A 12,364-nucleotide genomic window follows, 5' to 3' on the forward strand; every position below is an offset into this window, starting at 1 on the left:
TCTGTTTTGGGTGTTGTGATAAAGTAAAAGAAACTTATGTCTTTGAATTAAGTTTTTGACAAAAAACTAATATTGATTCAATGTTAATATCGGCTACATGTTAATAGTGTGTCTTTTCTCACTGAATTGAGCATTAGATATTAGAATCTTGTAACCGTCGCATTAGCTTTATCATTCAAGATTGTTCTAGCAGATTCTTCCTTTCTGATCCTCCAATTATGAAACAAAAGAATACACTTCAGAATCAGAACATTTAAAGAACTTGACTTTTATTGAATTCAAAAAGCTATGTAAATAGAGATGATAGATTACAATTATAGAGATTTATTTTTAGTTAATGGCACACGTCAGCTCATACCAGGGCCGGCTCTAGACACCAGCGTTCCAAGCACGTGCTTGGGGCGGCACTTCTGCTTTTTTTTTTTTTTGCTTGGGGTGGCAAAAAACCTGGAGCCGGCCCTGGCTCATACATATATAGAACAATCTCCTTATCATAGCCTTTTCCCACTACCTTCTTCTTCAAGGGGACAATAAAAAAAACATGCCTATTGGATCTCTTCATGGTCTGTATTGATAATCACTGGGATTAGTGCAGAATGACTTTTGGTGATGTGACAGGAGTATTGACCCTGACCCTAGGTGGGTGACTGGGATCAAGAAATAAAGTCTGGCCCAAATCCTCAGCTGCATTAAAATCAGTGTAGTTCCAGTGACATCAAAGGAATTACATATTTAAAAGTAAGAAACAGCTTGGGTGCTTTTCTGAATTTGGGCATTGTGATTGCATGTCTAGTCTAGCCACATGTATCAGTTGTGCCCCATGCATTCAATTCACCTTATAGAAAAAGGTCATCCAGACACCAGCTAAGAAAATCATCTTGGAAGCAGATCTACCCTCCTATCCATGATGTATTTAATTTACGACACATACTTTAGAAAACAGAAGACTTAAAACTTGTGTCTGGTGCTTTAAAAATTTACTTTGCTAGTTCAATGACTTTTTTTGGATATGTATGTGTCACTGACCTAATATTTAAGATCATTAAAGAAAATCTTATTAAAGTAAATATAGTGAATATAGACCATTATGTGCAAATAGTTTTGTAGTTCACTAAAAAAAAAAAAAAAAAAAAATCAAGAAAAACAGATATAAACAGAAATTAATCAAATCCTTGATCCTACAGCCACATTATTTTCACGGATCATTATTTTCATGGGTTTTTCCTCATCAAGTCGAGGATTTCATTATACATGCGCTTAGGTGCATCGAGGCCCCAGATGAAATCCAGATGGTTCCACTCAGGAATCGCCTTGTGGTAAACCAGATTAGTGATTTGTTGACGCAAAAGGGCAACATCCCTAGGGTCAGCAAGCAAGTCATTTCCACCACTCCACATTGCAGTTGGGACTTGCATGTGCTTCACATTGTATAAGGGAGGCGTATCCTTTAAAAAAGGGGTTTTATAAAAAGAAAAAAAAAAGTTTCATGTCACTAGAGGATTATTTAAAACAAAGAACAACTTCATAATGATTTATTGTAGTTCTGGAAAAGATAGCACTGAGGACAAGGGAGTTGTGAATCAGAAATTTTGAATTTCCTGACAGTTTGCATTTGAATTTTCAACCGGAAAATTCACTGCATCATTTTTGGAACTAAGTTTTCCTAATTTCTTTAAAGAAACAGCAGCAGAACAGAAACATACATTTTAATATGCAAGGTTAGACATTCCAACTGGAAGAAAAGACCAATTAACTGATTCTATTTTGAAATAATTTTTGAATTTGGTTCCTAACCTGTGTTATCTCTTTCCCCTTTCCATCCCCCCTTTTAAAAAAAAATATAAGAAAAAAAGACAAATATTTCCCCATTTGGAGAGGTTTACCTGATTATAGTGCAAACGGTTGAACAGGATTCCCCAGTCATAAGCTTTAAGTTTACCAGTTTCAATTGCCTAGAGATTAAAGATTAAAATCAAATTTATATATATTTTAGTAAACATAATTGTGATCATTGTGAGGAAAAGATAGGTTCATTACTTCATACATTTGCAGATTTATCACATGTAGAGGCTAATAATTCCCTCTGCCTTAAAAACCTGAGGGAGTGAAATACAGGCAGACAGCAGTTGAAGGAAAACTGGGTTGTCATATATACCCCAAGGGAACTGGAATGGATTTGGCAGAGCAAGTCTGGTGCTTCTAAACAGATATATGGCCACAAGTGGAAAGTATTAAAAATATATGGTTACACAGTGTTTACTCTGCTATAGCTATCTATAATTTAAATAGCATGACAGAAAAAAAATAGATATTTTGTTTACTGCATTCCCATGTATTCTGGTGTGGTTGGCAATCAATAACAATCTGCAAGATAATTAACATCTTACCTCAAGGAAAAAAAAAAAAACTTAAGGTTTTGCCTACACTACCACGGTAAGTTGACCTAAATTACGCTACCCCAGCTATGTGAATAACGTAACTGGAGTCAACATAGCTTAGGTTGACTTACTGCAGTGTCTACACCACGCTGCGTTGACGGGAAACACTCTCCCATTGACCTACCATGCACTTTTATCGAAGTCAACTGGAGAGTGCTCTGCTGTTGATTTAGCGGGTCTTCAACAGACCTGCTAAATTGACCCCCGCGCATTGATCACAGCAGTGTCAATCTCTGGTAAATGTAGAAATGGCCTTAATAGCAGTTCTGCCCTATAAGATTTCTGTGCATTTAAGGTATTTTCATGACACTGCCAAGGGTCTGTTTTGCAAAATATACTATGCTAGACCATTAAGGAAAAATTAATTTTTTCAATGAGGCAATGCCATCTGGATTGATAATTTATTCTGAATGACAACATTTCCTGACATAATAGTATGGGAGACTGGCCATAAATCAATTTTCAAAATACCACATATAATTGTTACATTATAATTGAAGGGCACTTTATGTTTCAGAAATTCTACCTGTTTCCAATGAATCATATTTTGTACAGATGTTCCTGCTGGGGCATGTGCTGTATACACATGTACTCGGCTCTGAAAAGAAACATTTAAATTTCACAAGAAGTTTCATTCAGAAAGTGGCTCCATTTATTTATTTATCACAAATCAATGAAGACAATTTAAAGGATAAATCAGTCTTTCAACCAAAAAAACAAAAACAAAAAAACCCCCCTGAGGAACGGCTGTAGATTTATACATACCATATTTAAGTTGTTCTCATTAAATCCACACAGCACGAACAGGATATTACCACAAATCTCTGATAATATCTCATGGCTACAAAATTCAACAGGAACCACCTCACCAAAGTAATTGTGGGGTAAGAAATCTTTATTCCCAAATAAAATCTGTAAAATTACAAAGATTTATATTTATTACAATTACAGATATTGGAGATGAAATCTTCCCTTTCCTTCCCTTCCCTTCCGTCTATTAATGCTAGAACTCAGATGTAATATAGGGGACATTCTGTGTTCAATGTATATTTAAATAATTCAGGTGAGGACGGTTCCACCATTTGGAAGTCAACTCCCTATTCCAAAAATCTCACTGTTAAGAATTCTTCTTTTAGATCTCGATTACTATTTTCTAATCCTTAATTCTTCCTAGTTTTACTCTTTGGATAGTCCTAAATAATTCCTCTCTTTCTTTGGTATTTGCAACCTTCAGAGCCTACTAAACTATCGCTTAGTCTCTTGGCTAAAGTTATTGGCATTACCATGCCAGATCAGGCTAGTGGTCCAGTTACTGCTCTCTGCAGTAACACATGCTTCAGAGGAAGATAGTAAAATCCTCATAATGCAGATTCATGCCAGTTGGGGGAAGTAACTTCCAAACTCATGGCAGTTCATGATTAGTTTGTACCCTGAAGCAATAAGGTTGATATCCTTATTTTGTATCCTACATAGTACAGCTGAATTACCCATAAAAATATCTATCCCACCTTTGAATCCTGCTAGCTTCTTCCTTTTAGAGTTTTAGATTTGTTGCCCTTCAGTTTTACGGCATGCTACCCTTTTCTTGTATTAGGAAAAAGGGTAAGGTAGAGTGGCAATGCTTTGTTACCACCTCTACACCATTTACTATTTTATACACCTCTTGTGTTTCCCTTTAATTCATGCACTCTCTGAATAATCCAAGATTTTTTCCACTCTCCCATGAATCTGAAGTCTGCCCATGCCTCTAATCAGTTTTTAATTCTGCTATAACATACTTTAAGGGTAAATTTTGGCACCATAAACACAGATTACGGACCAATGTATGTGACTAGCTTTAACAGTGATGCAGATTGCACACTAAAAATCACTGGATATTCTACAGTGTCTCAACTCATTTTAGAATCCCCACCAAAAGGTCCCACTAGCTTTGGCCAATAGATATTCTGTGTGAAGGAATTGCATACCTTGATAATTGAATCGGGAAGTAATGCAAGCTTTGTCAATGGGGATTTGGCATATTTCACTGTGGCTACAGGAGCTAAGGCAAAGTACATTTTGATTCTCCGAGCCAGCTGGGGCATGGTTGAAAATGCTATGAAAGCTGAAAATGAAGGAATAAACGTACACGTTACTATTGTGGAGTTCAGGCACAACGTTTAGTTTTTGTAAAAACTATTTTACAAACTGCAAAGAGAACAGAAGTGTTGAGAATTTTCAAAGGGTCAATTCAAAACAGAGGCTGTTTATCATGTAAACATTCTCTAGATGCATTTGTGGCCCACACCTTGAAGTGCAGTGCTAGGTCGCAATTTTCAAAAGACTCAAGTACTAGGAAGTTCCCATTGAAGTTTGAGGATGAGATGATGACACTTGCAGTCTGAAACTTTCTTTCAGGTGAATTCAGCTGGAATTCAATTTAGTGCCTTTGCATTAGCTTAATGAAATGCTGTGTTAAAACAAGGTTTTGACTATTTGAAAGTAGAGTCCTGAGTGTGCACGTCAGATTTCCCATAAAGTGTGATTAAAGTCAGAAAAACAACTGTCAGAATGGCACCTCCTACTCAGATGTCCTTCCTCTGTATTGCCAGGCTCAGATTTACTTATGTGAGCAAATGAAGTAAGTATTTATTACTCTTGTTAGCACTGCATAACCCAAATAACCATTGTAATGCTGAGCAGTCTCCTACTGTGGTTCATACATCAAAAGAATTGTTAACTGAATTTCTCTGAGTCCACCCTAGTATAAAATGGTTTATTTTTCTATATGGCGGCTATTATGCAATTCTAAACCCTAGCGAAAACAGGGCAATGGTGTTCTAAAAAGTTAGTTGGCCAAGGTGAACCACAGGTGTTCAAATACAATGTTCCTGCTCTCTGTTAGGATTTTATAATGTGCTAGTTGAAACATGTTAACTCACATGTTCTAGCAATACACTTTCTTCCTAAAGTGGGCAGGCCCAAGATAAAAATCTGTACTTTATGGTGTGCACCTTAACTACACACTCCAGTTGCATCTGGGTTATGAAATGATTATGTGCAAGTCTGAAAAGAACAGAACATGACTTTCAGATGACAGAGCTACCTGGACATGACACTGCCCTAAAAATTCTCTTCTGGCTGCCTGTGGTTTTTGCAGCAGAAACAAAGGGAATTTGAAACAGGGTGCATGTGTGCATCGGAAGTGGGTATGTAGCAAAGGAGGGAAGAGATCTAGCTTATAATGGACAGTTATTTCTGTAACTAAGGATACACAGTATTCCCCTTAACTTACCTATAGTGGTGCCTTGTGAATGGCCAACATAATACAACTGCTCTTGTCCAGTTTTCTGCACAATAAAATCAATCACTGCTGGAAGGTCATATTTAGCCATTTCATCAAAGCTACAAAGGAAAAAGTACTACCTTTAAGTGTAATAGAATTAGGTATATACTTTTAAACACAAAATGTCTTTAAACCATAGAATAGGCATAGCACATGCACTGCAAGCCTCTCCATATTGTTTCCCCAAAGTGCCTCGAATGTTTATGGCTCCAACCACACTGGGCCAGAAACTGAGGTAAGGAATCATGTTTAAATCCTTTTCCACTATATCAGTCAGAATGATGATTCACTGTTCCAAACTGTGTATTAAAATATCTATCTATCTCATATCCATGTTAGTTGCAACTATGTTTAAACAGAGTCTCTAATGGCAATTTCTGACAATCCATTGTCAGATACTGTAGCAAGGCTTTTGAAATTTTTTGTCCTTTAGTAAATTCATATTACGGTTAAAAGGCATTTGATTTCACTTAATTTATCCTGTACGCATAATAAATTTAGTAATTCCTAAAGAACTCCAAGCATGATACAGAGAAAGAGACAATAACAACACCTACATATTTAAATTTCTCCACTAATTCTGGGGGTGCAGTCTGACATATCAAGTGCCTGATTTTCTGAGATGCTCACCATCTACAACTGCAACTGATTTGAATGGAACTGGATGTGTTCCATCCATCTGAAATAATCCAGGTGTAATTGTCAAATTGGGCATTCAAAATTACTGGACACATTTAGTGTTTTAGCCATTCTTTATTAGTTTCTCACTGAATTAGTGAAAGCTTTCACACCACCACTTTATAAAACAAAATAAATTGGTCACATCGTTGTTTTCCCCAAATTATAGTCTACCTGAAAGCCCAGAATTTCTCTTGGTGCACTGAAAGGGTTACATGTCGTCTAGACCAGGTGTTCCCTCTGCTGTTTCCTATCCAGACATCATAGCCTGCATCTGCCAGAATGAAGCCCAGGCTGTTTTTAGCCACATTGGTGAGCCAGGTGCTGCCTTCTGTAAGTAAGCCATGCTGCAGAAACACAACAGGCTTTGGACCTGAAAGAAAGAGAGAGAGAGACTGCATATTCCACACAACCAAAACTTCTGTGACATTGATAATAAAATGACACTCATGCCCCAGCCAAACTCCTAACTCCAACACCTAGTTCTAGCCATAGAGGGATTAAATTGAATTGCCAGAGACTGTAATGTGGAATTCCTTAAAGACACTTCTTACAACAGGAAAACTACATAGAAGTATTCTCTCACTTGTACTGCTGAATGTTAAACAACGAACAATTTTATGGAAAAATTATGTTTCTCAAATGCTATAATCACTAAATATGGAAAACTTAGGAGAAGATTTAAGGGAATGGCTTATAATTACCATGGCTAAATGCATACTGAAGGTGTACTTCAATACTAGTCCTATTATATTTGATTATCAGCAAACATATTTGTTGTGTAGTTCAGGCTCCAAGCAGTACATGCCTGGAAAGATGTATCAGGTTAGTGAGTTTAATCCTGAATACTGGATCTACAGCGTCTCTCAGCCTCTTCACACAGTCCACACTAATTCCCATAATAACCGTATCTTGGTGCGGTAGTTTCTCACGATCTACTCCCACCATCATGTGGCTATGTTCAGACCCCTCCTAATCATTGCTATAATACTGTGATTCCCAAAGTGGGATCCCCAGACTTCTGCAGGTCTGCCGTGGGCTCTGCTGGGGTCGGTCCCTGGAGTCAGAACCAGCACACACTGGAACAGCGTTCCGGTTCTTTTGCCTTGTTGAAGATGCCATTTTGTTCTCAAAATGGTGTCCTCTGCAAAGTGTGACCTCTGACACACTATGCATGCCGGGTCATACTGGAGGGGGCGTTCTGGTAGTATCAGAAATGAAAGGGGAACAGGACACATGAGATGCCAAAGAGTTCCTTGGGGAAAAAAGTTTGGGAACCAGTCCTATAATATTAACTGGCTTTTTAAAGTGTCATGAAGTCAGTGCCAGAGCACCTTATACCACTGCATTTCAGACCTTTTTCCCTTAAAGAGCATGAATCCCTTTCACTGCACTTACACCTATGGACACCATAATTAGCAGTAATTCAAGTTTGATCTATGTTGTGATCACTTGACCTGGGGACCTGGTGTCCAGAGTACACTGGCTGGTATAGGAGCCTTCCCTGTCCCCTCCTGAAAACAACTGGCAGCTCGAGCCCAGCAAGGAAATGACTATGTGTTTTACTGCACAGGAAGTGGTGCCAGAGAACACAGAGATTTGAACTGCTTGAAGGGGATGATGCTACCTAAGAGTTTTTTTTGCCTTCACTAGAGTCTTGACCAAACTGGGACCAGCACCACTCACCTTCCCGTCTTTAAACCTACTATCCTTCCACAGTTGCCCACCTCTTCTTCTTCCCCATCCCTAAAACCACTGCAACAGTTTATGGAAACATTTAACCATCCCACGGAACTCCAACAAAAGTAGTTAAAATAGACAACATAGCTCAAGTCCTTAACATACGTTATCTAAAACTAAAGATCTGAGATCTAAACAGTGAGGAAGTATATTTACAATTGACACTAGTTAAATGATTTCTTTGCAAATTAATGCAGATATTCAAAATTAAGTATGCAAAAATGAAATTGATGGAAGGAGAGAAGTTTTATACAAAATTAAAAATATAATGAACCATCAATCATCAGAACAAGCCGAAAACCAGATTTAAAACCTTTTTAAAAATACTTTATTGTTCCCAGACACAGTGTTGTTGTAGCCATGTTGGTTCCAGTATATTAGAGAGACAAGGAGGGTGAGGTAATATCTTTTATTGGACCAACTTCTATTGGTGAGAGATACAAGTTTTCGAGCTTCCCAGAGCTCTTCTTCAGGTCTGGGAAGAGTACTTAGAGTGTCACCACTAAATACCAGATTGAAGAGATAATTACTTATGCTAAACTGCTACATATTCTAATGGACCACTCAATGTGAAGTAGCCACATGGAATATGTGCTACCTACTTACACTAAACTATCTGTTCTATCTTGTATTTAGCGGTGACACTCTAAGTACACTTCCCAGACCTGAGGAAGAGATCTGGGCAGCTTGAAAGCTTGTCTCTCTCACCAACAGATTGGTCCAATAAAAGATATTATCTTACCCTCCCCCTGGTTTTTCTATTGCCAGTGTGACAGATATGGCAATTTCCTGCAATATCATTGAAAAAAATCCTATTTAATTACCTTTTAGCATCTTTTGGGGTCCATTGTATTAAAGTTTATGTATTATTGTGGTCTGGGATTATATATAACCTCTCTAGGAGGCAGGGGCGGCTCTAGACATTTCGCCGCCCCAAGCAGGGAGGCATGCCGCAGGAGGCGCTCTGCCGGTTGCCGGTCCCGCGGCTCCACCGAAGCCGTGCGGGACCAGCGGACCCTCCGCAGGCACGCCTGCGGGAGGTCCACCGGAGCCGCCTGTCACCCTCCCGGCGACCGGCAGAGCGCCCCCCGCGGCATGCCGCCCCCAGCACACGCTTGGCGTGCTGGGGTCTGGAGCCGCCCCTGCTAGGAGGAAGATGTGTTGCAAGAGCTGGATGATCAAAAGGACTATATTGAAGAATGTGCAAAACAAGAATGGACTTTTGGGAGAAAAAGTGTTAAGGTTCAAACATTAGTATAAATCAAGCCTTTTGAATCTAGGCCCTGAGGAGAGGACCATTATCTGCTGATTACCTGAAGAGATGGGTGTGATGCTGTATACAACTGACTAGTTACACTAATAAAGTCACCACTGTTACAAAGTTGCATTAAATCTTGTACAAAGTATGTAAGATATCAGTGCAAAAGTTACAATCTGTTATGTATGATAATCCTGTTTATATGCATGTATAATCTTTGTATCTGAAGTTATGAATATTGGCTATGTACTTGTATCTTAAACATGTGTTGTATTCCTGGGTGTAACCCCCTCTAGATAAATTTAGTTCAGGGCTAGCCAACTATGTGTTGATCAGTGGTGCAAGTAAGCCAGTATGGTCAGGTACGCCATCCCATCAAAACATTTATTGCTGGTACGCTGTACCGGAAAGACATTTTAAAAAATGAATTGTAGAGCCCTGCATGGATACAAATTTATACCTGCAGATGTGGATATCCATGAATAAAAATCGGTATCCACAGAAGCACAGGGTTCTCCCAGGAACCACAGTGGCAAAAGGAGCAGAACGTGGGGCCACCGGTCCCAGGATCCATCACCCTGCACCGGCAGCTCCTCTGGCACAGCTGTACTGCCCCCCAGCCCCTCCACACAGCTGCGTCTCCTGGCTGGGGGCAGTACAGCCGCATCGGAGGACAGGGCTGGGGGCAGTACAGCCATGCCAGAGGAGCTGCTGGTGCGGAACACTGGCTTCTGGGAGCTGTGGCACCATGTTCTGCTCCTTTCGCCACTGCAGTTCCCGGAAGAGCCCTGCAGTTCCACGGATACCAATTTCTATCCATGGATATAAATTTGTATCCATGCAGGGCTCTAGTCATGTAACATTTTTTGTGAGGGAGGGAAGATGCCATACTGGTAAGAGTTAAAAATCTACTTGCATCACTGGTGTTGATGGCCCATTAAGGACAATCAGTGCTCACAATGGGCCATTGAAGAAACTCATCCCACCCAGTAGGTCTTCCTGCAGGTGCCTCAGACAGCAAGAAGCTGATGAGCATATCACATGTCCTTGCATGGTTTGCCATGTGACCCTGGACTCCATCTTGGGCCAGTAATTTTCCATACAAAAGGGGCATTTGGGATAGTGAATTTCCATGCACATGACAGAGGATATAAATTGCAGTTGGAACATCTCCATTCTGTCTTAATTTCCTGCTTCATTTCTCCAGACTGGATTTCTATCAAGGAAGCTTTGAAGAAGGACTAATGACTCCCAATCTATTTGGGTGATTCCAGAGAGGCTTTTTACAAGTTAGCAGACTATTCCATCTCTACTCAAACCTGACATAAGCACTTGGCAATCATTTATATGTATACGATCTATTAACCATTTTAACTCTTCTTTTCTTTTAACAAAAAGTCTTTTGTTAGTTTACTAAGGATTGGCTGACAGTGTGGTTTTCGGGTAAGAGCTGAGATACATATTGACGTGGGATAAGTGTCTGATCCCTTGGGAATAGAAGAACCTCACATATGGTGAAATGTGTTTTCAGTAGTAACCACTCACTCTATTAGACCAATTTGTATGGATGGGAACCAAGGGCTGGAATGCCTAAAGGGGACTGTGTTTGACTTCTTGTCAACCAGTGTGGTGATACAGAAGTTATTTGTAACTGGCTTGGTGAATATAATTATAGAATAAATCACCAGCATTTGGAGGATTGTCTGCCCCATTTCTTGGGGTCTGCCCTAACTGTGGCATTCTCAGTGTGGCCCATCCCAGGCACCCAGTCATGATGGGTTTTCACATTACATAGGCACGTGTTCAACTACAACAATAACCAAAACTTGCACTGAATTCAGACACTGTTATGAAGCTTTTATATGACTGATAGATTGCTGAAACCCACCATAGACTTTCTGTACTTCTTCCCCACCCCCTTGTCATTGCTGAGTATCACCTCAATAACAACCTCATTTTCAATCCAATAGCTCCCCCTGATGGATTCATTTAGCCATGCCATCACTCAGCATACAATGGAAAAACAACAACCTCCCCCGCAAACAAATACGCATTGGTAACATTCATTTATTTAGATTTTAAAATATAAAGAGATGTTCAGCCATGGCTCTAGATGCCCTAACATCATCAATGACATGACAAATACATTTACAGCAGTATTAAATAATCACTTTACACTAACACAACAGACACCTACTAAGACTGCTTTGCAACTCTTGATCATCTTAGCTGTGCACCATACCCTTTTCCATTAGCTCTGCACAATGACACTTCCCAGGATCTAAAGATTTTCCCTTAAGCAAAAACAAAACAAAAAACTCCGCCAGACTTGCAGTCTCTAGTTTAGGTTTATGGCTGGTGATTCTTCTGGATAAGCAATAATGTTGCTCTCTGCAGGGCAACTGATTTAGATCTCAACATCTGGATTGCAGCAGTGGCACTCTAGTCATCCTGGTTTTTATCATGCCCAACACGGTTTATACTAACAAGACTCAGTTTTCCATACCCACAGGCAGAAACCTTTCACCTCTCCTACCTTCAATTTGTCTGTCAATTTTGTTTACTCCCTCCCCATCATCTCTCCATTCCCCATTATTTTGCTTGTATTTTTCCTCTTCCCTCCCACTTCCTCTCTCCTCGCCTCCCTCCCCACTCAGTACTCCTTCTCTTGTCCTCTCACTATGCTGAGATCCTTACCTGCATCTTTAGTCTCAGTTCCTCATACACACTTCACTGTCCTCTCGTGACCTTTAAACTGCACTTCACTGCAGAATTTTCTTCCCATTTTTATACAGACGGTTAGCCCTGTTTAGCTATACTCTAGGGATTAGCAGGGGGAAAACAGACTACCTGTGCATTTGTACACTTTGCGAGGACAGTGCTTAACTCCTGCAAGGTTGCTTGCAGATGCAGAGTGGATAGGCT

At 39.7% G+C, this 12,364-nt stretch overlaps 1 protein-coding gene across 2 annotated transcripts in view; it reads right to left on the minus strand.

The window, feature by feature from the left end:
- Positions 1-1,189: 1,189 nt before the first annotated feature.
- Positions 1,190-12,364, minus strand: part of LOC120409431 (lysosomal acid lipase/cholesteryl ester hydrolase-like) — a 33,242-nt gene continuing 22,067 nt past the window's right edge. For both annotated transcript variants that reach the window (XM_039547524.1, XM_039547523.1), the window contains 7 exons: positions 6,616-6,814; positions 5,713-5,822; positions 4,406-4,542; positions 3,204-3,350; positions 2,965-3,036; positions 1,884-1,952; positions 1,190-1,445 (listed from right to left, as the gene is read on the minus strand). In XM_039547524.1, coding sequence (XP_039403458.1) covers positions 1,212-1,445; positions 1,884-1,952; positions 2,965-3,036; positions 3,204-3,350; positions 4,406-4,542; positions 5,713-5,822; positions 6,616-6,814 — 968 coding nt within the window. In that variant the 3' untranslated portion in view covers positions 1,190-1,211. The remainder of the gene's footprint in view (positions 1,446-1,883; positions 1,953-2,964; positions 3,037-3,203; positions 3,351-4,405; positions 4,543-5,712; positions 5,823-6,615; positions 6,815-12,364) is intronic.

This window comes from Mauremys reevesii, linkage group 7, assembly GCF_016161935.1.
Source record: "Mauremys reevesii isolate NIE-2019 linkage group 7, ASM1616193v1, whole genome shotgun sequence".
Classification (NCBI taxonomy): Eukaryota; Metazoa; Chordata; order Testudines; family Geoemydidae; genus Mauremys; species Mauremys reevesii.